General features: G+C 43.2%; 1 protein-coding gene across 6 annotated transcripts in view; it reads left to right on the top strand.

Annotated features, from left to right (window-relative positions):
- ralgps1 (Ral GEF with PH domain and SH3 binding motif 1) overlaps positions 1-27596 on the top strand; it is a 158592-nt gene that overhangs the window by 18519 nt on the left and 112477 nt on the right. For 4 of the 6 annotated variants that reach the window (XM_061259995.1, XM_061259990.1, XM_061259993.1 and 1 more), the window contains 5 exons: positions 5179-5284; positions 13887-14017; positions 16569-16673; positions 17091-17141; positions 27489-27572. In XM_061259995.1, coding sequence (XP_061115979.1) covers positions 13961-14017; positions 16569-16673; positions 17091-17141; positions 27489-27572 — 297 coding nt within the window. In that variant the 5' untranslated portion in view covers positions 5179-5284; positions 13887-13960. Of the gene's footprint in view, positions 1-3518; positions 3566-5178; positions 5285-13886; positions 14018-16568; positions 16674-17090; positions 17142-27488; positions 27573-27596 lie in introns of all 6 variants that reach the window. The other 2 variants (XM_061259992.1, XM_061259994.1) reach the window with 2 other exon arrangements.

Below are 27596 nucleotides of genomic sequence, written 5' to 3'. Positions count from 1 at the left end.
CAAGAGGCACACTGACCCACATCAGAAAGCTAATTAGAGCTCACTTCTTAAATCCAAACATTCGCTGTGTTTTATCAATTAAAAACGAGAGAAAGGATCACCCTAGAGATCCAGGTTGTCAGAACTTGCACTGTAGGATCTTTCAGTAGAGACACTGGGAGTGTTCTGGTAAGGTAAGTGCAGGTGTCACATATTTCTACTGCTTTGAAATGTTGATTGATGCCGTATTCATACAGATATTGTAAATATTGTTTCTGAATGCTTTCATATTTCAGATTATATTTATATTGCAGTGTAATTTCATATTGACTTCTGAGTTAAATACTAGACTAGTATTGCATTCTTAATTGATTGACTTGATGTTCATGGCTATGGGGAGCTGATGCAAACAAAATGTGTTGTAACATGGAACACCTCAATTGGTGGAAACGGAGACCATTGTGAGATCATCAGTGGGGGGTGGGGTTGTTGTATCATTCCATCAGTCAGACCAGTCTGTGCTGGAGGTCCAGCTCAGCAGCCAAACTCTCCATCTTTTCCAGCTCTCGACCAATGTCCAGCACGTCAGCACCCATGGTGAGAAGAGCAACGTGGGCCCGGGGAGACCCGGTATAGTCCTTCCTCACCTCCAGAGTGCAGGTGCCTGGCAGCCTATACTCCAGCCTTCTGGATACGGTCCAGCTGCCATAGTTCTGGATGCTGGCCAGCTCCACGAAGCGCTCGACGCTCATGGTTTCTCCCCCCTCCACCTGAAGGCATCGGGCCAGGTGCTCCACTATGGCGCTGGTGGTGGTCAGCTCGCAGTACCGGGGGGCTGGGGGAGGGGGGCACTGCGGCAGGATCTCCCGCCCCCCTTGGGGTTCCAAACCTCCTGCAGGTTCAGGAATTGGGCCATCTCCGAGGCTCTCCGGTGCCATCGCCGCTTCCCCACCTCTCTCTTCGCCCTCTCTGCCTGCGTACATCGCCACCTGGGGGGGCCCGCTCCCAGGCTCCACCTGGGCCGCTGAATGTTTGGCTGCACCCCCGGTGGTGACAGACAAGTTTGGCCCTTGGTCGAGGATTAGTCTCCACTGGGCCCCCTGCCTGCTCAGCCAGGTCTGATGTGCGGCCAGCTGGAAGCTCTCGGTGTCGTAGTAGAGGTCAGTCAGTGTGGACTCCTCCACGCACCTGGCTCCCATGTCGCGGAGCTGCGTCTCTGTCCTCTCCCCCAGTTCATACTGCAGCTCCACCGACACCCTGATTGGGCCCAGAGGACCCTGGGGCACCGTGTCCTTCTCCCCCTCCTCATCCTCCCCCATGTCCATTTGAACATCCTCGAGCAGCATCTAAAAACATAGGGATACAGCCATGTGGCAAGGTCAACAGGGAAGGAAATCATGTTAACAGCTGAGTCGCGCGACTGCGACTGCTAGCACAAAGCTCATAGCGACTCGCTGAAAGAAACAGCATCTTTTCTGAGCGGTCATGCATTAATAAGATGAGTCGCCGTGCTTCCTTCCGTCAGGGGAAGAATGACTTCCTCGTTTGTGCGTTGCCTTTGGTTTCACTGGTGACACGGCAAAGTTTTGGATTGCTTGTCATTTTCATTAGCGGCTGTCCTGCTAGCTCAGGAGCGTCCTGAGTGTCCGAGCACATCCCCTGTGGCCTTCACGTGTCCTGTACTTCTTTCAGCTCATGGCACTTTGTTGAGCCACATCCAGACTGGGAGATAACCTTAAGTTCCCCCAGAAACAGGCGACTGCCAAATGCATCAGTAAATTAATTAATGAGTCAGGAGTGTTACTTTGTGGCAGAGATCTATGATGCAAAGCTGAGAAGGGAGCTACTCCAGGTCAGGACTGCTTTTTAACATTGTTGCCTTCTTTGCATTTTAAAAAGTACGATGATTGTGCTGTCTCTGAGAGCTTCTGACAATGTGTTTTGTAACTTATAATCATCACCCACGCGTGTGTATTATCAACTGATTTTCTTTGTCATTTTGCATTTCTTCTGTGCCAAAAATATGCTATTTTAAAGTGCTAGTTATATATAATTATACTAGCTTTGTGTAATTCAGTAGTAATTCAGTAGTGGTTTTTAATATATCTTTTTTTTGTTACTACTTTTTTGTACTGTAACATTCTAGTTAAAGACATAAAACTAGATGCTTGAGGTGAAGTGCACATATTTCTGTGCCGTACTGATATGGAAAAAGTACCTCACCTTCCTCTCCAGTCTCTTGAAATCCCCTGACTCTCCGTCCCGGAGCCTCTGGGTATTGGGGGTGTGCCTAGCAATAGCAGAGTTTCTGCTGACAAGAAAGTCCTTGCCTGTTGTCAGCACTAACAAAAAAGAGCCTCTTTCTTTTGAGGTTGTGCTGTCTAGGCTGTCATGAAACCTTTACAACTTCCTCTTTTTTAAAACAGTAATGTTCTGCCGCTTGAAACCATACAGTGATGTTGGGAACAGGACTTGTTGACTGGAGTTATTGGCAGAAACCTGGCAACCACACTGAGTGTGTGACGTGTGGTGTTCATGGATACATGCATTGTTGTTGGTGCGACAGTTTCTGTGTACTGTGTAATCTTTGCTCTCAATCTAAGTCATCTTTTTTTTTTTTCTTTTTTTTTTTGAGCTGATGGCTATCAATTGCCTTGCATGAAAATTCTGTAACTGTGTAGCTACGTATATAATATTTTCTTAAAGGAAATAATGTGAAGAAAAAAAACCTTGCCTAATGAAGAAAAGAGACTTGTGAACAAGGTGCTGTGCAGACAGCATAAGAATGGCAGGCACAGTCATGGTTTCCCAGTGCAAGAGTAACCACCATGCTGCTACAATAGAAAGATAAATGCATTATTATTATCTGTGGCAGCCATGAGGGGGAAAAAACCTAGCCTGTGTATCTTTGTGATTTTATTCTTTATTCTTGACTGGCTGCATGGACATGCATGTTACCTGAAGCATTTGCCCTTAATTCACCCTTTAAGAACTTTGCTCATGGGACAACATCAGTCCCCTAACGTTACCTGGTAACCAGACCTGCATGTTTAAAGCTGCAGGACCAGTTTCCTAGCCCATGTGCCACGTTTGGCCAATATTCGGCTGCTCGGCACCTTTCTCTGACCCATCTGAACTGAAACGTGGCTCAGTAATCGCTGGTTGCAGGGGCTCTAGGCCTAGGGTCCACCTGGTGAGGAGAAATCTGAGACTGTAGCATAATGCAACTACACTTATGTGAGTCTATTGCTTTTAAGGCCAAACATTGGTCTCTTGCTTTACATCAGCAATTCACAAGGGCTGGTGCTGAGGGACTCACGGTGTCTAATGGTTCTTGTTCCAGTCGACCTCTTAATTAATCGTTCTTGATTGAGTTGCAGTCTGAATGCTGAATGCAGCTAGGACATTCCGTAGGCTGTCTGCTAAAGAAAGTCCTTTTTCACTGGACTTTTTTGTGGTTTCTGATGTTCTGTGTACTTGTTTAATGTAGCAGGTTGTTTCCTTGACTCGTTTTTAATAGCCATCTTATTTATGCCTAGATATTCACAAGGCGGAGGAACAGTCGACTGTATGTGACATGAAATTGGTAAATTACTTTTTTAGAATGATTCATTTATGATTTGCTTGTTTTATCATATTTTCCCTCGGGGTCTTCTGACCAGTTTTGTCACAGCATAATAATTCAGATAACTGTGTAATGGTTTGTCTTTAACTTCAGCTTGAATAAAATAGAGTCAAAGCATTTAGGGAGAAAATGTTCCCAATTCTGGCTTGAGGGACATTTTCATAATTTTTATGCACTTGGGCATGCAAGATAGGCCTATTCACAATCTCACTTGACAATCTTGCAGTCGCTTAAAGGAATATACCAACGTTCTTGGAAATATACCTTTTTTTCCAACTTACCCAGACTTAGATGATATGTTTGGTTTCATTTTCATTTTTGTGCATTCACAGGCTTGCTTTCCATGTTAGCAAAACGTGTTTGCTTAGCATAAAGACTTGACGCCTATAGGAGTCGGTAGCCTACCTCCTTCAAAGTGAAGAAATACACCTTACAGCAACTCCGAAGCTGTCTTATTTACACAAGGTATCATGTGTATTTGAAATACATGTGCGGGAAAAAAAGCTGTAAAAACGAGAGACATTGTTAGAAGGTTGGGACTATAACCACTGAACACATGTACCCTTCGGTCTTCCACTGGTTGAGTGCAGTGATCTTCCCACCTTCTGAAGGTAGAGCTACACCAGCTTGAGCACTGACCCAGACTTGAACCACAACAAAATAATTACTCCTTTCTTTGAGCCAATTGTTTTTCGGTATCTGAAATTTGTGTTGTTTGTTGATTATAATATTTACCCACCATTGATAGCACTGCAAGATTCAAAGACAGGCAAATGAACATTTGAAAAACAGATGTCACACCCTAGTTAGCTTGCTTTGAAACAGTAATTGCTCCCAGGGTTTTTTTTATATTATTAGCTTGTGTGTCAAAAATGTATCACAACGGCAAACCATTATTTGTATCTTATTTAATCTGCTCATCCTGCTGTTTCACCCCGCTTGTGTTACAAATTTTCATACTAAAATTATGAACAAAATACATTTTTGTTATTTTTGATTTGGCATATTTTGGCAAAAACATTTTTAGCAGAACATTTAGCAGAAGGAAAGTGCATGAGTGTAAAACGCAGATTTTGATATGTCCTTCTTTTGCAGCATTCGTTGGTCTAGCCCGACCTCTCGTTTAAAATATCAAACCTATAGCATGTAATTTACCTTTCTGGATACAGCAAATTCAGAGTTTTCTGATCACATACTCCATGCATAGAGCTGCTGTAGCATTGTTCTTCTTTGGTAGCCCTTTTCCTGGTGCATTGTGTAGATTATGATACAGCATTGCATCGGAATAGCCACCATTGCAGTTTCAAATGATAGAAATCCACCCCACAGTATATAATGTTTTTATGTGCCAACACTGGTCAGAATTTTGCGGAGGCGGCACAATATAACGCTATGCAGGAAAAACCCTGCAGATGTTGGGTGAGGTCCATTATTATAAGCTACATGAAAGGATTCCTAAAGAATATGTACAGCCTGCCCAGATGCTTTTAATAGGACACATACTGTAGCGTTGGCTCCCCCGAGTTTCGGCCTGTTCTTCGCTGTGTTTGTAATTGGAAGGGTCTCTGTTTCAGGTGCTCTTCTGGGACATTGCTTCCGGCCCGGGGGGGGGAATGGCCCGACCGCCGGTACCCCTGTGACTGGGTCAGCTGTACGAGACCAGAGAGGAGTCCAATATGGGTCAGTACAGAATGCAGTGTTCAGGGACCCCTCATCTGAGGGAGCCTTAAACATCAGAAGGATATGTAGTATGGTTGGGCAACACATGTTGGTTTCACCGAAAGAATGTGTGCTAGTACAGTCTGTCATTGTGACATTGTAATGTCTGGGGAGTATTAAAATAGTTTCACCCTGTAGTGTTGTTTGTTATATGCACAGGCTGGTGTTTTGTGTTTTAGTAGTACAGTAGTTTTTTGGACTGCACATAGCATATCTGTTGGTGCCAATACTGCTTAAAGTACAGAATAATGTCTATACCTGTTCAGGAACAGCAAACTATAACTGTTCCTTCAGAAATTCTGAAGGAACTTTCAACAAATCTGAGCTCCTCCGTCTGTGTATAGTCTTTTAAAATATACATCGGCATGGAAACCGGATTACTCGTAGACATGCTTACCTATATAAAACCACTCATATGGAGAGCTGGCTCTGGCCTACAGGGGATGACTCGTACCATTTCCCCCGACACGCGGGTTGAACACACACACTGCTTTGGAAACACACCCCTCTCCTCCCCACCACCCTGGCTGAGTGGAGAGAATGATGTCTGTCTGCATTTTGGGGGCTTCTTTCTGTGGCCAGGCCCACTTTCCTCTGGGTCCTATTCCTCCTCGCCCCTTTCCTTTCGTATTTAGTATGAGAACTGCCTTAGTTTTAGGCATCAGCTCTGCTGGTTGCATAAGCCTTTGTGTTTCCACGTATTTAAGGGCGTCTGCTAAATGCCTGAATGTAAATGCAAATTTTCTGTTATTTGTTTCAGACTGCGTGCACATGACCTGTACACACAGTTACTGGTATTCAATTGCAGACAGTAAGATACAGTGACATTTTCACTGAAAAAAAGAGGAACACAACACAAATAAAAGGAAAAGTAATATTAAGATAATTTATTGAATTAAAATGGCTTATCACCATAAGGGCTTTATCGTGTTATTTTATGGTTTGGTTATATTATGTGACGTTGTTATGTTGTTATTCCTGCCTTCGGGCTTCCCCTTGTTTTTCCTGTGTGTGTGTGTGTCTTTGACAGCTCCTAACGTGTTTTCATCACCCGCGTGTGTATTATCATTGGCACTCCGACAATGGGGGAGAGCGTCGGTGGCCACATGCTTGGCTGTTAACGGCTACTCCGGACCTTCATACGTCCGACGGCTGATGATTCAGCTTTTAAAATGTATTTATAACCACGGTTGTGTCCCCTAGGGATAAACAACTGTCTGTCCTGTCAGACCGGTTGTTTATATTCGGAGAGGTAATCTTTGTCAATGTGTAGCGATATGGTGGAGAGTCAGGCCACTTGCCTTCAGGCGGTCCGGAGAACAGAGACTTTCACGGTTATGTCACAGTGACTGGCTGAGAAAGCCCTGCGTGGGAGGAACACTGTGCATTTCTCATGTAATCCTTCCAGACTATTAATTGTCAATGAGAAGAGGAACAGAGTGTTATTACAGGAATGTATTGGGCACTGGGGGCTACATAAATGATGTCCGTTGTAGTACATAGTGTGCTCCATCTCCTGTTTAAGCCCTGCGATTCCTTTCTGAGAATGCGTATGGTATGTTTCGTCCAGTCTGGTGAACCGGCTCCTAAATCTAGTGAACAGAGGTCCTGCTTTGCATTTTCACTGTATGGTATGGAATGTGCCACTGATGGTCTGCAGTCAACAGTCTTACTGTGTGTGTGTGTGTGTGTGTGTGTGCGTGTGTGTGTGCTTGCAAATGCGTGCATGTGTTCTACTGCTGGTGCATGCCAACATGTACTGTATGCATATTTCTTGTGTGTATGTATGTGTGTCTGTGCATGCCCACATGTACAGTACTGTATGCAATTGTGTTTGTGTGTGTGTGTGTGCACATGTATATGCATTTGTCCATATGTGCATATATACATGTGTGTGTCACTCCTACCTTTTGTACTAGTTCTGATTATGGCACCTTTTTATATTTTTATATTATTACAGATGTAATCTTTCAGCCTTTATATTCAGGTGTTATTTTTGGATTCATTTGCATTTGTACTTTGGTGAGGTTCCAGTATACCTGCTGGTCTGGGAACATCGTTAATCTTGCACAATTACTGATGGAAATCAGGTGAACACTCAGGTTCTTGCTGACTATAAGCTAAATGCTAAATGAATGTAATGTAATGTAATGCAGTCTAGTGTAACATGGGACCCAGGGTTACTGATCGATATGCTTACCTATACAAAGCCAATCATATGGAGAGCTGGCTCTGGCCTACCGGCAATGACCCGTACCGTGCACCCCAACTATAGACCGTGGAATGCACATGTGCTGCTTTGGGAGCACACCCCTGCCCTCCCCACACCGGGCCCCCCACCCAGAGTGGAGAGAATGAGGCCTGTCTGTATTTTGGGGACTTCTACCTGGGGACAAGCCAACTTTTCTCGAGAATGCTCAGGTTTTTGCTGTCTATAAGCTAAATGCTAAATGCTAAATACATAAGGTAGTCTCGTGTAATGCAGAACCCAGGATGCACAGTGCTTTCGACAGCAGTGGCCTCCCGTACGCGCAGACAGGCAGTGTTCTGTGTTGCCACGAGCCTCCCCCGCCGCCTGATCAGGCAAACCCAGGGACAGCTGCTTATTTATACACACTGACATGCGTTAGCATCTGACAACTGCTGTGTGTTCTCCCCAGTTTGTCTGTACTGCAGGTTTGCATACAAAGGATTTTTTCCCCCCCATTTTAATGCGTTGTCTGTTATCCCCATTAGGTGTAGACATGGAATCCTTAATAAATAGTTTATTTATATAAGTAGAACATTTGAGACCAAAGTTTCAAGGTTGTTGAAGTGAAAAGACTATGATAGTGTGTCTGTGCCTTTTTGCATCTTTTCCCTGTGACTTTCCCAAGACATCATTTGTGACAGACTCTGGATTTACATTTACATTTTTATTGATTTACTTATTTATTTTTGAGAGGTGCAGATTTGAAAAGAACAGGAACAAAGCATAAAATTCAGATTTGTGGTTAAAGAAGACCTTCAAAGTTTGTACCATGGTTACGCTTAAAATAATATCCAAGATAAAAAGCACATTGGGGCAGGTCCGGGATTTAAAAACCTTAATCTTGTTTTGATTAGTGGTGGAAAAAATAAACTTCAATTCCAATTACAGGCAAATTCATATTTGACTATATTTTGTGTTTTTTTGTTGAGAGTGAGGGAAAAAGGGCGGGGCACTGGGATGTCACTCTAATCTACATCACCTGATGTAGATTACTCTGTAGTGTCTGACACCTCCAAAATGTGACCTTCTGCTGCCCCCTGCTTTGAAAAAGCAGTCTGTATCCCTGGGACCTGGGTGCCTGGCTGAGGCATGGGGAATGCAAACATCGTATTTCTGCTGCCACTTCTATCACCCTGACTGCCATCACCCGCAACCTGGAAGGACTGGAGAGGAATGCTGGGACTATCCAAAACCTGGAAGGACTGGAGAGGAACGTTGGGACTATCCACAACCTGGAAGGACTGGAGAGGAACGTTGGGACTATCCACAACCTGGAAGGACTGGAGAGGAACGTTGGGACTATCCACAACCTGGAAGGACTGGAGAGGAATGTTGGGACTATCCACAACCTGGAAGGACTGGAGAGGAATGTTGGGACTATCCACAACCTGGAAGGACTGGAGAGGAATGTTGGGACTATCCACAACCTGGAAGAACTACGTAACAGCGAACTGACCTCGCAAAAAACGATTTGAGACACAGTAGCTGCAACTGTTGCATTGAACACAAGAATTACAGGCACTTACAGTAGAAGACTGAATGAGTGTCTGTTGGTTGGGCCTTGAGTACTAAATAGATTTTCACAACAGGTAGAAACCACAGTCGTGTGGTAACCATGTGAGGCGGGAGGGGAAACTATGGTTTACTATGGTATAAACCCTCCTGCTTTGTATGGAAGACTTGACTGCATTACATCAGTGGATCAGTCTCCTTCCTGTTGCTGTGGCAACCTAACAATACTCTGCCTTATTTGACGCAGAAGCGAAGCATCAGTCTGCCGTATACCTGAGAACTCTTACAGTACAGGCCATTGATGAGGTCATCAGCCTGCGACGACAGACGTGGACGTGCTCGACTCGATTGCGGGCGTACGGAGTTCAGAGCTTAAGTTCTGAGCAAACATGCTTTGTGCTTGAATTGTTTTCCCTGTGGCCCTGCAAACACCTGCTGTCACAACCTCCATTCCGTGGAGGGAGGCTGGGCGTGCGTCGGGGGAAAGCCCTGCCAGAAATGAGATTTCCCTCAGCTTTCCAAGCGAAGTGCGTCAGCCAGCGTGGCTTACAGAGCTACCTGTTCTCCCCCAGTGAACAACTTCCTCCTAAAAAAACAAACAAAAGGAGTGGATGATTGTCAATGCATCTCACTCACACCATGTCCAGTGAAGAGAACATTTTTGCCTCAAAGCACAATTATTAAGTGCACCTGTCATACACTTTAAGGCTGATGGTGCATGGATTATGGTATCATTGGATTTTTGTTGTTGATTATGGACCAATAGTTGCTGTAATGGAGTCTGTTTTTCACTCAGTGAACTCACTGCTGTTGTTCAAGCAGGCTTGGTAGTGAGGAAAAACCCTCTCTGTGCTGTTTTTTTTTTGTGCTGCAGGAGAACAGAAACTGTTACCATAGAAACCCTTCAATGGGTTTTTATACTTTACTTCAAATGTTTCCCAGAGCTGCTGATGTCACCCTGGCATTTCATTGCTTTCATGTGTAGATTCTGCATAATCCTACGTTAATTGCAGCAACACACAGGTGTTTGCAAAGTGCCTTTGATTAAAAGGTGAGATGATGGAAGAAGCGATCATTTGAGGAACCCCCCCTCCCACACACACGCTCACACACACACACCCACGCACAGCAGTATTGTGCACATTCTGATGTGTGGTTTTAGCTGCTCATATCTAAGATGCACAGGTGTGTAGGTCCCCCAGTTCACAGCACACTGTAGGATTACAGCACTCTCAGCACATTAACAGTGCTGCCTGCCAAAGAAATGAAACTGCAGGAACTCCAAGTTCTCGAATGAGAGAACTTGCCCCAAATCAGAGCTGAGACAGCTATCCCAGTTTATTTATCCTCTCACTCTGCTTGGATGTGCTGGTGTGCTGTTGGCCATCCCCCTTCTCCCACCACTGACAGGGCAAGTTATATCCCCGTCATAAAGGTGGAGGTGTCATATCGATCGATTGATATCAACTCTCAGAAACGTACTCATTTGTCCAGATAGACCTAGCTGCCCCCCCCCCCCTTTCTTTCATGCGCTCAGGCAGTGGCAGCTCACAGAGATTGAGTGCAGCTGAGGAGGTGAAAACGGCCATTAAACCCGTTATACCCTGCCCCCCGGCTCTCAGCGCGTGCAATTAGAGTTCATGCTGCAGCTTCTCACAGGGAAGAGTACCATCAAAATAATAATGGCAAGAAAACACGAGGTGTTTGTGGTTATAAATGAACAGCCATCACAATGTAGGCCACCGGAAGACGATGGAACAGAAACTGCAGAATATAGATTTTTGCATTACTGGACAGCACTGCCCCCTGCTGGTTAATATTAAATGTTGTAAGTGTTTAATTTTTTTAAATGCATCCCCTAGCTGTGAAATCAGATGTATGGAATATATACAGTACTCTGCAGAAGTCTTAGGCACACTAGACTTTATTATATATATGTTTATTTTTTGTGTGTTCGTATAAAAGATCACATTTGAGATTTCCAAAAATTTTCCAAAAGATTTTATTTTACAGAGACATTTTCGTTTGTAATTTAAAAAAGTATATATATTACTGTAAGCAATTTACTACTTTTTACATAAAAACTTGGTCAAGGCTGTCTGAGATCATAAGCAAGGAGCCAACCAAAGTCTGCAGAAGAACTGTGGCAAGTTCTCCAACATGCTTGGAACAACCTCCCTGCTGACTGCAGGACAGCGTTGGCCATCTCAGAGAAGTGATGCAGTTTTAACGCCAAAGGGTGGTCACAAAAAATATTGATTTGATTCAGTTTTTAACTATTCTGCCAAATTACTAAAATGTAGTGTAAAATGTATAGTACGTTTATTTAGGACCTTTCATTGAATTATTTTTGAAAGAATCTTATCTGTACAGAATGTTATGTTATGTGTGTATACATGTATATATGTGTGTATATATTATTTATTTTTATTTATTTTAGAAGACTGCTGATGCACCTTGTTTTAGTTCAGGTTTTTTATGTTTATATGTTTAGAACATTACATTACTAAAAGTGCTTTTATTAATAAAATTGACTGGTTCCTCTAGAATTTGACAAATGCATCCAGAACACCCAGACATACGACCTCTAACTGTGCACCCGCAACCTTGGGAGAATCAGCAGTGTGAACAGTGTTTAACACGCTGCGTGTTCAATTGTTCATGCTGTGTCTTTTGTGGGTTTAAAGCATTTCACACTTAATGCCTTGACAAATAGCCTTCTAATTGAATTTTGTATGTTTACTTAAGTCATATTTTCTATACTGGAAGGGCGTAAATGCTAATCAATACTGTTAGTGAATTGGAGCCATTAGTTTAACAGCATCTGCCTGTGGGATGCAGTATTGATCTGTGCTCAACTACAGTATTAATATATGTGGTTGATGGGCGCTCCTTTGGACTATCTATTTTAGGATGACTGAGTTACAGCCTTAAGCTGAGCTCTCAGAAAATACTGTGTATGGTTGATGGGGTTTAGGCTTGTCAAGATGGTACTGTTTTCCCTCAAAGACACTGTTGATACCACTGTTACTGACCTTTCTCTGCTAGCGGGGCCTGCCCGATTCCCTCATGCCACAAGGCTCAAGTTTAACACTCCAATTGAATAACCCACAAAATACTTTGCAACAAGAAACCCAAATTCTTGCTTGTAAAAAATGTACTGTAAATTAACTTTGGTAATAGCTGCCATTTTTTTCCATGATGGATTTACTTCATCTTGTGATAATAATTCATTTAGTGATTGTGTCATTTCTTTGAATTTGTTTCCATTGCACTCTCCATATCCCACTTTGAGTACCCTGTCTCTACTCAAGGGGGCATTTCAGTACCGCAAATGCAGAACACACTGGGCTGCTTCTATTGCTGTTCTTTTTGCTGAACTTTTATTTTATAATTTTCTTTTGTAATTGAGCTTTCTCATTTGTATATGTGCCAGTAATGAAACCCCATCCTGTAATTACAGCCTGCTATCTACTGAAAATAGAACTTAACAAGCTCTGTACAGCCCATTGAAGTGTTGTGTCAAGCGGGCCAGGGTAAATGAGGATTTGTTGTGCTAGCGATAAAGGGCTGTGTGTATATAAGCCTGCTGGGACTGTAAAGGTTCAGTAATTCCACAGGCGTTGTGAAGAGCGCCTTCGTTTCCTCCCCATTATCCAGAGAAGCACGTCTGCTTTCTTCCCCGCACAACCTAACCTGTTTTACATTTCCCCGCTTGGTACTCGGGTGTTCCATTAAATATGTATGTTTTATATATATCTCTCTCTCTCTCTCTCTCTCTCTCTCTCTCTCTCTCTCTCTCTCTTTCTCTTTCTCTTTATTTCTCTTTATCTTTCTCTCTTTGTGTGTTTGGTGTACCATTTTAACATTTCTATTGTAAAAAAACAAACACTTTCTAATGCATTTGTGTTCTTTTTTGGCTGCTGAGAAGATCACACCATAGCCTTCAGGCAAAAATAAAAAGTGTGCCCTGCCTCTCATTTAAAGGGGTCCACCACTCTGGGGGGTGAGGAGGATGGCTGGTTTAAGAACCGGGATGGTTAAATCATTACCCCCTCCTTCGAGTACCTTTAATTCTGCATTTTCCACCCTGGGGAGGGACGGGTACCTGCAAGCTAGCATTTTCTTTCCAGAAAATGCATATGCTGCCATAACTTGTTAACACGTCAATACGATCCTGCGATAAGACGTGACTCGATATCCACTTCTTTTCAATTGACCCACAGTGTGTGTGACAGCGTGAGCTACAGTCTGTGCCTATGGATATTATGGTCTTCATAAATCCAGATGATGCAAGTCACTATTTTCTACTGAAATAGCATGGGAGAACGGATACAGAGATAGGTAATGAATTACTTGCATTGAGCAGGTCCTGATCAATGAGATCTCAAATGTATGGACACATAATAGACACCGGAGCTGCATGACACCACGTTACGTCAAATCAATCTCATACCAGGTTTATATAGCTCCTATGTCAGATACAGTAGATTTGTTTCTCACAGTGTTGTCATTGGAAGGGCTGATCTTTTTTCTAATATCTGAGGTGTTGTCATTGTGAGACTGATCTATTTGTGCTGGTTGGTGCCTTGCATGGCAGCCAATCACCGTTGGTGTGTGAGTGTGTAAAAATGGGTGAATGAGATGCATAAATGCCAACCATTTACCATTTTACCATTTTATTTACTAATATCTGTGGTGTTGTCATTGGGGAGGACTGATCTATTTGTGTATATCTGTGGTGTTGTGTGCATTATGACATGGTCAGTATGACATGGTCATGCTCCTGTCTCACTGCAGGGATGGATGAGAGGTCATGCGTGTGGTTCAGTTGAGGCCTGCGTTCTGCCCTCCCTGCTTACCTGGCCGCCGGCATGTACAGGAGGAATGGACTGATGGCCAGTGTAACGGTCACCTCCGCCACTCCAGAGGTGAGTGACTGACTGACAGCCCGGACCTGTACGCATCATTCCAACCACAGCCAATGAGATGGCCTGGGTGCGCCAGTACAGTGCAAATGGATGTCATCCTCTATCTTACATTGTAAATGAGAGAAAGCAGGTGCACAGCAACTTGCTTTGCAAATAAATTAATAATGGGTCTTTGTCCCAAACGTTACGGAGGGCACTGTATTTCACCTTTTTCGTCTCCTTCAAAATGCAGTGAAAAGGTTGCACCAAACGTTAATTGAATTTAATGAGGAGCAGAAACGCAGTTCAGTTTGTGTAATTGAGTTAGCAGACATGGGGTAGGGTTAATGCCCAGGAAGTGAGTCAGCGAACCAAGACTTGGAGCCATCTGCAAGAGCGGAGAATGGGAGTGGGAAATCCTGAACATCATTTGAACTTCTGCATCGGGAAACGTGCCGTCAGTTCTCTCCTCCACACAAAAATAATGCCCAGCATTGTTTAATCAGCTGAAGCTGGCCTTACATAGACACTCAGATGTCATTGCTTAGGGTCATATTGTGCACTATATCATTGTTTGATAAAAGTGAAGTTAAGATTCAGGTGATTCAAACTAAATTTGGAAACCACCAGCACCACTTTGTCTGCCCCCCCTTCTTCACAAAATCTGTTCTTTTAAGTATGAAGTGAGGTCAAAGTTTGACTCCCTTTCTTTTGAAGAGCACTGCCGAAAAGATACAGCCCTCCCTTTGGGAGCATCTAACGGCCCTTGACCCAGTGTGCCTGTCCTGTCTTGTCTTGTATTGTAACAGATGATAATTGGCCCTTGAGAATCATCCATCCATGTTAATCCGGTTTTCACTTCAGAGACCTTCAGCCACACTGCCTGCATTGCTAATGCTGCACTGCATTACAGCCAGCACTTACCCTCAGCAGTACCTCTCAGGACTTGTTTACAATGTCAAACTTGTACTTAAGCAGTGTTAAATGGGAAATTGTATTGTAAAAGATAAAAATGTAAAACAATTACAATTATTTATTTTATTATCATTTAGCAGATGGCCATATGCTGAGTAACAGGGCTATAAAGCCTTGATATATAATTGGGTGTCAGAAGAGCAGTGACAATATGTGCATGGGTACAGGATATGAGATAATGAAGTGAAGTAATGAAGCTAAATAATGACTGTCTATAAATATATGGCTTGCAAACTATTTATTCTCCTTTTAACGGTGTTCAACTGTTTCAGCAGCTTGTATTCATATGCCTTTTTGAATGAAAAGAAAAATTGGATTGATTTTAAGTGCAGTGGTGCTGCCACCTTGTGGTAGGATAAAGCACTTTTTATGAAGTGTTCGTGTTGGCCAGCGAGGATGGTACAAACGGTACTATTCAAGGACTGTAGAACGGTGGATGCCAGCCAGCCCTGACGAATGCCCCTGTTCTCAAACCAGAGAAGAGAATGTCCCCCTTCCTCTTGTCTCCACTTTCCCACTTACAGCTGCGCCAGACTCTTAATAAAGCCCACAGCCTCAGTATGCGCGACCTCCACAGGGACCTAGGGCCGAACGTGCTTCCTGCATCCCCTTTTCATATAGTGGCACAGCGTGCTCGGTGTGGCCTGCTGATGGATGTTCCGTTGTCTGATATGGAGCTTTGCATTCATGTCTCAAACGCCGAGGGCGAAGCAAACAAGAAGCCTTTCCATCTCCCCTTCCAGCCCTAGATTACACTCTCCCATAGCTCCTGTGTGCCACACTCACCCATCCCTCTGCTCCCTGTGCAGGTGGACTTACAGGGATGGGCTGAGACGTGAAACCACCTTCCCACTGTGTAGTAATATGAGCCAGTCCAGGTTTTTGCAGTAGGACAGTGAGCTGTGTCTCTCTGTGGCAGCTCAGACTGCTGCACTCTGGGAGGTCACGTCCATCCCTGGGCCCCCTCGGGTGCTGGGAAAGCACAAACACAGCTGAGACTCTTTATATTTCAGAGCGTCGCTGCTACCAACAACGTGCAATGGATAAAGCTGGTCTGTTCTGTGGCCCCTGCCCTCAGGCCCCCAGCGTTAAACAGGGGACTGCACAAGTGTCTGTTCCCACCCAGTAACACAGCATTCCCATGCTGACCAACAGCATCTGCAGATAAATAGTTTTAAAGGGCACCCTTTATTCATCCTCTCCATTGTGTTTTATGGTTTGTTAATCCTTTTATTAAATGTCGGGGTGAATTGACTTGTGTGACTCAAAGGATATAAATAACAGCTATAATTTGTAAATGTTAATAACCGTGTAATTTATAATGACAGTCCAGAAATTTTCCCATCTGTTTTTACCCATTTGCATGATGAAAGGTGACTGGATTCTGTTTCCCATCCATATGCTGGCAGTGAAACTGAAATTGAATAGCGTTGCTCTCCATGTTGTAGGTACAGCAGTAGCCATGTATCTTAGTTTAGCCATTGAATTACCTTTCAAGTTTCTTGATTCTGTCCATCTGTCTGTTTGACAGTCTGCCTAGCTGTCATTCTGTTCGGCTGGCTTCGTCTGTCTGTCTGACTGTCCCGTCTGTCTGCAGGGCAGCAGCAGCTCGGAGTCCCTGGATGGGCGGAGTGTGGACTATGCCAAAAGCTACGATGCTGTTGTGTTTGATGTGCTGAAAGTGACACCGGAGGAATTTGCTGTGAGTAGCAGGGAGAAGACGGGGCCTGAAAAACTCATGAAAGGCTCTGACATCGTAGATCAGCACAGTCATGTGACCCAGGACTGACACCAAGTGGCCATAATGAGTATATGCAAAATATGAGCACTTGGTAAATGTGGGAAGGACAGTACGGTAAATGTTCACACTATGGGACCGTTATTTGCTAATTTCCAGATCCACTTGTGGCCCTGTAGGACCTCCAGGCAAAACATTACAGAACGTTCACGGGTACTGAACTTTAGAAAAGAATAATGCTGTTAATAAAGGGCCTTTTGAAATAGCGTTTGGTCAGTGGTCATACTGCAAATGGAAAAAGTGTGCACATCTGCAATAGCACTTACATTTATTTGGAAGCTGAATATTTTATTAAGTCTTTTTTCATTTTGTTTTTGGCAGAGCCAGATTACCCTCATGGATGCCCCAGTATTCAAAGCGATACAGCCAGAGGTAAGAAGTCTGGCCTGAGGATGTCTGGATCTGTTTCTGTTTCTGCTGCTTGTGATTAGTCTTCTGTGTATATTTTTGGAGAGGTATTACTAATGAGTTCATATTTATATGATTAAAGGTGTTGGTAAGGCGAGAGAATACATTGTGGTGACTTGGATTGTGCTGTGGGCCCCAAGGTTGTGGAATATCTTGCCAAAAACAATGAGGCCAGCCCCTTCTGTTTCCAGAGTTACCACTAATAACTTTTTTTCTTTTTCTCACTTGTTTGCTTATTAACAATACTAATCATCAATAATCGTGATGATTATCATTGTTATTATTATTTGTAGTAGTACTGTAGTAGTTTGATGCAAATGGAAACCATATACTTTCGTGTCATAGCATTTAGTACAGCGCACAGCCGCAAAGTCACAATGCACAAGTTCACAAGCTTGCCAACACAGACTGAGGCTGCCAGAACCCCCCCGCCAAACAGCAAGAGTGTACACAGTGTACTGGTCAATTGTGCAGCCCAGCAATCTGTGCATACAGCGGCGTTAGCATCGCAGACCACATCGGCACTCTCCGTTTAAGTGCAGCTTGATGAGACTAGATTGGACTTCATCCTGTTTCTGCTAAAAGCAATTACAGCTGCAGGAACTGACAATGGCTGTGGCCCTGACAATGTAATGAAATGATCAGGGCTCAGTGTTTTCCACACAGCGGTTCTCTGGAGATTCACTGCCTAATGAAATTGGAATATTCTGCTGCACTGTAATGGTAAAGGTGTTGATGAATTTCACAGCGGTGTATTTTCAAGCAACATTGGAATCACTGGAAATTCTTTTGTATATTTTCCATATTATAAAGTGCTGCAATATTGTTGTAATCTCGACCATGTTAAACTCACTGTACCCACTCAAAATGCCCAGAGGACAGAGGATATTAGCCAGTTTTAGGAAAGAGGAACTTGTGAGGAATATCTGATAAATCAGATAGGAGTACATTTGTAATATGGAGAAGGGCAAGAGAAAGTCCCCTGGAGAGATGTGTAACAGTGAGCAATTACTTTTATCCAGGCTTAGCACAAATTATCAGGAGGAAGAAATAAATTAGTGTGAAATTTGTGCTTGTGGTCAAGTGCACTTTAAGGGCAATTACATTTGAAATAGCTTGAAACAGTATTTTATTTTCTTTGCGTCGCTTTAGATTTTTCTGACATGTTTTAGTGAAATTTTCTCTGGCTGCGTATGTGCGCGCTTGGACACGGAGTGTCCGCGTCATTTGGCTCGGAGCGCTGCGGAGGCCTTCCCTCAGGCCTGTCTGCCCACCCCAGATGAGCGCAGGCATTCCCATCCGGATCAGCCAGTCTGGGCGATGCCGCCGGGAACGCTGTGTTAGGGACCTCTGGCCTGCCGGGCCCTCTGCTGCGCCCTTCCTGCCCGGCCCAGGACCCCTCCACCCTGCCCAGGGCCCCTCCACCCTGCCCGCTCGCCACCCCGCATACCAGGCCAGCTTCTTTCCCTGGTGCTCCTAGGTCAGGGCATTTCAACGCTTTATTTCCTGTGCCATAGCAACAATGGTTTCCGCTTTTGGGTCCTGACTGAACTCGGGCGATGAGTCGGATTTCTGATTTATATGAGCTTTTGTCTGTTTTGTAATTTGTGCAGTACTCTTTCGGAGATTTAAGCGGCACAGTGCTGTACACGTGCACACTTCTGACCAGTCAAATCACAGCGCTGCTCCTGTCAGCTGAGCTATGAAGATGCTGATTGCCTGTGACAGTGTTCCCTGTTAGTATTCGCTCAGCCAGTTCCTGTGCTGCTGAGAACAATCACTTGGAGTTTACAGCTCCACCTTGAGAGATGGAAGGAGATTCTCTGCTTGGCTGGATTTCTGATAAAACGGTGTTGAAACTGTCGCTGTATATATCACTCGCTCAGGCACAGAACTCTAGGCTGAAAAAGGGAACCAATGGGAAACTGTTTGACAAACATTTACTGATCCGTCTATGGCTACGGTCAGTAATACCTAAAGTCAATGTTCATTTTCATGTAGATGTATGTGTGCAAAGTGGGTTGACACAGGAACTCTCAAGAAAGGAAAATGTGTCTAAACATGAGCTGCAATTCAGGTTGTGTTGGCCAAGGTACTGTCTGGATTAAAAAGCATTATAGAAATATGAAGAAACAAGAAACTAGTCATTTTCGTTTCAAAGTTATTGTGAATACACGGCTTCTGTGACTTTTTCCTCTATTTTTTTGTGCATAATATAACATCACAATTGCTTCTGCATCTTCATAATCAGACAATAGTTCTTGGAAGAAGTATTTTTTTTTTTGAATTAGGGTTTATATTTCATTCTAATTCGAAACGACAGACACGATTATATGGTCTCATTTTCCTAGCAATATAGCTAAAACAAACATACAACTAGAGTATTTCAACACTATTGGCAATGCCTAGATACCAGTTTGTGCAGCCATGATGCAGCTGAAGGTTTAGCCAAGATGAAAGCTGATATTGCTCATCATCATGCTCTGGAAATGTTAGTGTGGAAAGAAGAGTGGTCGCCTCAACCAAAGCACTGTGGCATCATGATCAGTGACTTTGTTTCATTATGTTTTGCACTGAAGAAGGCCGTTCACATCTTACTGGCTTGATAGCCTTGTGGAACCGAACACAACATTTTAAGGAATTTAATCAGTTAAAGTTAAATTAATACAATTTCATTTATTCAGTGATTATCTGAGCAACTATAATATGAACTCATCCTGTCCCTGGCTTAATGAGGCTGCTTATGTCATAGCATAGCTGGTAATGACATAACAGAGGCCCGTATAATTTTTTAATGCATGTCGATGCTGCCTCAGTGGAACAGCGGCAGTAACATGGTGCAAATGGGCAGCAGACGAGTTAGCCTGCCTTTTTGTCTGTTAATGTCAATCAGTCTTTAAGCTGCGCCATTTAAGAGACAACCCCAGGGTGCTTCTATGACAAACCCCAGGGAAAGTGTGTTGTTGGAAAAAGCTTGAATAAATTGGCAGCCGCCTTGATATTTGATGGGTACGTCAGACTTGCTCACTTTCCGTAAGGCTAATGTAAATATGAATTCCAAGCTATTCCAAGCAACAGTAATTTCTTGAAAAATAAAACCGTTTGGGTAGCTGAAGGTTTTTGCCTGTAAGCCGGGAGAAAGCGGTAGAACCTGGGATTCAAATCGCTTTTATCAGAAATCCTCAGATTACCTCTGCGCTGAGGTTGCTGTAATGAGGCTTTCTGAAGGACTGCAGTGGGGGAAAAAAGTGCAACCTGCAGTCCTGCTTTTTTTCCTGCACAATCAGCATAACGTTCTCATTAATGTTTGACAGCGTTACTGAACCAGCCCCATTCCACATTAGAAAATGTGTCTGCAGAGGAAATAGTCACTGTTCTGCACAAACCTCTTATCTCCACAAAATTAAATTCTCAGAAGCTGCAAAAAACCACTTCTATTTTCCAAAGGGCATTATGATTTTTGGCCATTTTGAGCTAACGACAGTACAGTACATGGAGCTGGATAAGGAAACATGCAGATGTGTTTTTTGCACGAGGCTGCTGATTTATTCACTGAGGAGGTCAGGTGCTGGGCCCATACGAGTGGTCAGTCTGAGGCTGGGTTTGGGCACTGGGTTCTGCCTCACTCACAGCACTTTTCATCCATCTCGTCCCCATCAGAGTTTCCATTTCATTCAAAGCAACCGCAGGAAATACCTCGTGCTCTTTCCTTCTTCTGCTTTTATGTAGTACATTTGAGAAAACTGATTGCTCTGTAAATCTTGGTTTCTGAAAGAGAAAAACACTCATTCACTGCCCAAATATCTGTTTTTCTCATCGGGAATTAAGACATGAGAGCTACTGTAGGTGTTCTGTGGAATATTTTCAAATTTGCTGACTGTTGGGAATTCCTCCATTTTGGGGTGTGCATTATTAAGTCTGTTTGTATTGCTTTAAGTCTCATTTTAGATCTCTGAATGTGCGACCACACTTTCTGGAATGGAAATGGCTACGAAGGTGAAATTGTATCTGCTTGTGGTATTTTTGTATTTTTTATTTTTTTGGGTGGAGGGGAATCCTGTGATTATCTGAATTCAGGAGCCCCCATGGTGCTTTGGTCAGACAGGGAAATACCGACTGGCTGAAAGTGTATTTGAATCCATATCGCTCCACCGCATGATGGCGTTACAGCCCTCCCGCGACTACGGGGGTGGAAGTGTGGGCTTTTGGCAGTGCCGAACGGTTCCTCAGATGAATGGAAAATGGATGCAGCGGTAGCTGGTCCAACACGTGCAGCGCTCTGTGCGGTACGGTGCTGTAACAGCATGGTAGCGCTTCAGAGGGGAAATCCGCCAGCCGTTAAACCGGCCTGTAAATACGCTTGTGTTTTGTGCCGCCCGTCACTCTAATGGCTAAATAAACAGCCCCCATGCCCACGCTATAAAAACTCATACTGCCAAAGCCTTGCAGCTGAAAACTGAGAAGAAAATGAAAGCTCAGAAAAACTCTGTACTTGTATTTGATTTAGGACTGATATCGAGACTGACAAAGTAAACTCGCTGAACTGTTAGCGCTCTTTAAAAATTGGAGATTTTTTCTGGGACTTGCGGTGTATCATGGCTTGGCTTGGCTTGGGTACTTGTCAAGACGCTAGGATGTATATGGATTAAATAAATAATTGGGAGTATAAGTGCAATAATAATGGATTGAATTAATTTAGAACTTTTCATGGATCTCAAGGCACAACATAATTATTTGGGGGCAGCTGGCACAGTAGGTGGCATATCCAGCTGAAGTGGGAGTTCCGGTTGGTTGAAGAGGGTGGTAATACACTATTTGATCCAGATAAGGCAAGGGGAAGGAGTATTTAATTTGGCAGGGAAACCACTTCATCAATTGACAGTGACTCCTTTGGTCAATTACAATGTGGGCAATTCCATCATAACCAACATTACAAATTCAGTATATCTGCATGGTAAAGTCCAACAGAGCTACATAAGAGACTGACTGGGGTTTTTGCTCATGATGTTTATAGCTTATATCAGTGTCTATATAGCTGTATAGAACTTTATCACACATATAGCTGGCAGTTGTAAAGTCTGTTACCATGGTGTTGGCATAGTGTACCAGTGCAGTACATTCATAAGCTCATTCACTGACTGCAGAGAGGGGAAAAAGCACTGGCTGACTGCATGTTTGGGAGGAGACGTGCGTCGATCCACGCCCTTTGAAATGAAATTACTATTACTATACCTCATGCAAGGGAACAGAGGTCAGGGCATGAATTATAAAACTTGCTTGGCTTTGATTTTTGCATTCATATTGCTTTACAGCGTAAGAAATTGGGGCATGAGGCATACAACTGAAGAGAAAGTGTTTACTGTCTGTACTCACCACTGCTTTACAGATAATATGGAAAAAGAATGTTGCATGCCTTTTAACGGACCTGGGGCAGAATTATGGAATTATAGCTATGTCATAAAACATCTGTAAAAATGATATTATCACAATAAAGGTACACAGCAGGAATGAGTATGGCAGAGTAGTAACTCTGAGGTTGTATAAATATTTCATCTGAAAGTTAAACCTTGCCAATGTAACTAAGCAACATCCTGAAACTTCATTAAGACTTCTTCATGGCATCAGTGCTATGAAAATAGCTTTTTTAGTCCTGATTAATGGATGGGCTTCTGTGAGTTGAATTCTAATTAGATTATTTTGAGTGTTTAATGTAGATTTTAGTGAATTATATAAAGAAATGGAAAAATGTCAGCAGATTGTGTATTTTCGTCCCTACTGGAAAGGATGAAAAGTACCAGACGCTGAAGGTCTGTAAAAACAAAATTAACTTTTGGCTTAGCTTGTCGTGATTAGCTGTCTCTTGGGTGAATGGCGGGTGAGACATGAGTCACAGTTTAAAAAATGAATTTAAACGGTATGTTTGAAAGAGTACCATTGTAACCTCTGAGCCAGGCAGGTTGGAGCAGGCCGTTTCCACAAACCAGGTGGAAGACAGGTCAGCATGTTGTGGTGGAAGACAGGTCAGCATGTTGTGGTGGAAGACAGGTCAGCATGTTTTGGTGGAAGACAGGTCAGCATGTTGTGGTGGAAGACGGTTCAGCATATTGTGGTGGAAGACGGGTCAGCATGTTGTAGTGGAAGATGGGTCAGCATTTTTTGGTGGAAGACGGGTCAGCATGTTGTGGTGGAAGACGGTTCAGCATGTTGTGGTGGAAGACGGGTCAGGATGTTGTAGTGGAAGATAGGTCAGCATGTTTTGGTGGAAGACGGGTCAGCATGTTTTGGTGGAAGACGGGTCAGCATGTTGTGGTGGAAGACGGGTCAGCATGTTGTGGTGGAAGACGGGTCAGCATGTTGTGGTGGAAGACGGGTCAGCATGTTGTGGGCTCATCATGAATATGTGTGTGTTCTTGTGATTGAGGACTTTGCAGACATCAGCAATTTTCAGAGGAGTTGGTGGAAGGGGGTGCTATTACCAAAGGACTTTCACTCCTTGACAAAAAAGAGGAGGTGCTAGAAAATCCAGGTTCAGTATACATTGTTAGTGCTGTGGATGAGAATGTAAAACTGCGGCTGCTTTAACTTCCCCTGGTTTGAACAAGGAGAAACAAGGAGCAAAGTAGCAATTACATTGCAAATAAGAGGTGTCAGAGCTGTAAAATAGATGCTGTACTTCGTCATGGTGTATCATTACGGCATGATAATGAAGTGGTGTGAAATACTTTTACCTTTTGAAAGAAAAAAATAGCTGGAGCATCACAAAACTTGAATTGCCCAGCTGTAATAAGGGCTAACAACTGAATATACAGGGGAATCAGGTCCTATTAAAGCATCACATTTCTTGATAAATAAATGGGGTATCCGTGTTACATAACAGTACATGCATTAACTTGTCTCCCACTGACATTCGGGTACACATTAGGCAGTGTAAATATGTGATAGTGTATTTAGTGTGCATCCACTGTGGGCTCACAAGCCATTACTTGCACTGTAACTCAAGACTTATTGTCCATGTGGAATATGTTTGACTCAAGGAATAAAACATTTTATTCATATTTACGCTTGCACAGACCACAATCACAAACCTTTTATATTTTTGGTTTTTGCAAAACTGCTGATCAGCACATTCAGACTGCGGGAGAGAAGCCATTCTTTCTTGGATTTTTATAATATGCAGACATTTTTTCCCATTTTCCAGGACTGTAATGTGTGTGTGCAAGTATGTGTGTATGTGTTGGCAAAATTTTCAATACCATTTTCAATTCTGTCAATGCAAAAAATGTATAGGAAAATGCTAGTAATGTTCGATTAGGATTAAATTGAAAATCAACCCAAACCCTGGTATTTAATTTGAATATTTCTCCCTGTTAAGGTATTAAAATTAAAGGTAAAAATGTACAGCAGTTTTCTTTTCTCAGAATAATATGGAATTGTCCAAGGTCTAGTGAGTTTGCATCATAAGCCAGTGCACACATTTATATTTTCCATTTCACATGGCTTATTTAAGTACTGCCTCCTGTTTGGCTTAGAAAATGTAAGAACAGGAAACCTTTTTGAAGGCAGCGCTGTTGCTCAGAATGATGAATCTGTCTCTGATGCGAGTCGCCAGAAAGCGGCTTATCCACACAGAAATTTCCCAGAAGTCTGTACTGCAGGCCTGTGTACTGTCTTACTGCTTTTTCAGTTCACTGAAAATTCATTGAACACTGATACTTGTCAGTAAGTTTGATAAACTCAAAACTGAAGTCATTAGGGTACGGTAGAACTCCCAATATAGCAGAATCACAGGGTGAGGCCTTTGCTCATGTGAAAATCATGATGATAAATTACCAATCGCTATTGAAAGTTAGTCAGCCACCCTGGATTTATGATTGTCACCCCAGGATCAATTAGCTGAAGCTCTGTGGGCTGGTAAGAGCGAATACACAATGGGTTTGAACCACAGCAGGAGACCGCAGTGGTGTGAAAGACGCATTATATTTAGCGTACTGTAATTGAATGAGTCTTTCACACAGCTCATTACACAGCAGAAATCATTAAGGCATTTGTTAGGATGAATTAAGGGTGCATCTGTGTGGTGCATTGTGTCCATGAACCCAGCGTTCTTTTGATTAGGAAAATAGTATACATGGGAATTAGCAAAGGATAAATTCCACACAGGCATTCGGAAGTGTTTTTTTTTTACATAGAGAGTGGTCACTGTGTGGAATAGCTTGCCATGACATGTAGTGTAAGCAGAAACACTAGGGGTTTTCAAGACCAGGATTGATAAGGTGCTAGATACAATTTATCTTTTAGGCAAACTAAGCAGTAGGTACAATTTAGTGGTAGGCCAGCATTGGACTGAATGGCCTGTTCTCGTCATTATGTTATGCTATGGAGCGTATGAGTGGGTTGACTTTCATCTGTGGTGCAAGTGGGCTGGCTTCCGCCTGAGACTCAAACTGAGCTTGTGCTGTGTCCAGTGTTCACCAAAGACATTTCCATCTCCACATCTCCCAGAGCTCACAGGATGAGCTCTCCTACTTAACAATTACAACCACATGGCGTCCTCAAAGACACTCCCACTCCCTGGCAAGATGCTGAAGAGCATACCCTTTCAAATTCTCCTAGGAGAACATCCCTCCCTGCCTGTGACTTAAGGAGTCAGACGTAGAAAAAGCTTCAATTTCAGAACTCTTGGTATTCACAAAGATTCTCTTAGTGATGGAAGTCTCAGACATAGACCAGGCAATTCCCAAAAACTTCTGGATATTATTCCACAGGAGCTCATAGGTTTCAACCCCCAACAGCTTTAAATATGCACATGCCTGAATTTTCAGGAAACACTACACAGCATTGTTTTTGTACGCATTGTCTAATATTTAAAAACATACATTCGTAATGATATGCTTGCTGATTTCTTTCATATGTAATTATGTTAGGCTGAGATCCCACCGTCGTGTAAGTAAACTGTAATTAACATTCTTCTCACAGGAGCGGACAGCCACATCATTATGGTTGATGTACTGTGGACGGTATAAGTGTCAGTGTGCGTGTCACCGCACCAGATTGTTATATTGTTTTAATAACATAGTCAAGGTGTAATGATTATGGTTTGTCAATGTTACTGGAGCTTTGGCACATTGCTAGTATTGAATGAGCTAATTATGTCCTTGTCTTGCACCGATGAGCTGTGGTTTATTGTTTTAGCCCAAGCTTCTATGCTTAACTTGCATCTCAGTACATTATATACTGTAACCTACTGAATAGATTCTTATTCATGAAAGTAGTGTGTAGTTTGAGTGCGCTTCCACAAAACTTTGTGAGTGGTTGAGTAGTACTGAAGAGTAGTTTGTGAGGAAATTGTATTGTGTTCAGCAGGACACACAAGGTAATCCACCTGTACTGCTAGAAGGTATTTTATAAGCACAGTGAGCACTCTCTTCAAACTGTCTTTCACTGTCTCTAAAGCCTCAGTATATCAGGACCCCTTGATATAAGGCAGGCTAGGCCACATGCATTAAAAGGGGAAAGACTGAAGTTTTTCCCCTAGGCTCACTAACTGCTGTAGGGCACTAGACACGGTATAGCCTCCTCTTGTTGTGTTGTCCCAGGGCCGGATGTGCTCCTGTGGGTTTGTGCTGCAGTTTGTATCGACTGATGAAGACGTGAGTTGTTTTTGTCAGATAAACATAGCTTAATTATCTGCACCTTATAAAATATGTGATTGTAATGGAATGGGAAAAAATGGGATGAACACTGGGGAAAGGTTGTCCCTGTCAATCATTTTATGGGCATGAATGGAGCCCTATTGCTGCTTGGCCTTTCAGAGAAACATAGAAATTCAAGGTCAGATTCACATTGGGCAGAAGCAGTGTGAATGGCATGGTTATCCCAGAGATGGACAAGCAATGAGCTGATGGCCTTGTTCCCTGCACTCCAATTATCTAATTATTCCATAATTTATTTTCTTTTATATGTTACCCCTCCCCATTGATTGTAACTGATAAAATGTTTACAAAAACTAGAGGTGGATCATGGCCATTTTTTTTGTTTGAGGATTACGTCATACTGCCGTCTTTCAGCAGCTTCTACAGGTTTGTGTCATTTGCTATCGGTATGGATTTAACCCTACAACATAAGCAGGTGCAGTCTACTCAGCACCAGGTCAAAAGGTGAATGGTCCAGCATGCAGACCCCTGATGCCTCCATTTCCTTGTGCAAACCCTGACATTGTGTTTTATGCCCCCCCTACTACAGACGGTGGGGAGGACTTGCCCTTGAAGGGGTCACAGAGGTCATGGGATATGTTTTTGGCTTCTATTGCAGGAGTTGGCTAGCTGCGGGTGGAGCAAGAAGGAGAAGCACAGCCTGGCGCCCAATGTGGTGGCCTTCACCCGGAGGTTCAACCAGGTGAGTCTCCCCCACCCTGGGCCA

This window comes from Conger conger, chromosome 11 (genome assembly GCF_963514075.1).
Source record: "Conger conger chromosome 11, fConCon1.1, whole genome shotgun sequence".
In the NCBI taxonomy this organism is placed as follows: domain Eukaryota; kingdom Metazoa; phylum Chordata; class Actinopteri; order Anguilliformes; family Congridae; genus Conger; species Conger conger.
This window is presented reverse-complemented; position numbering and strand designations above follow the sequence as displayed.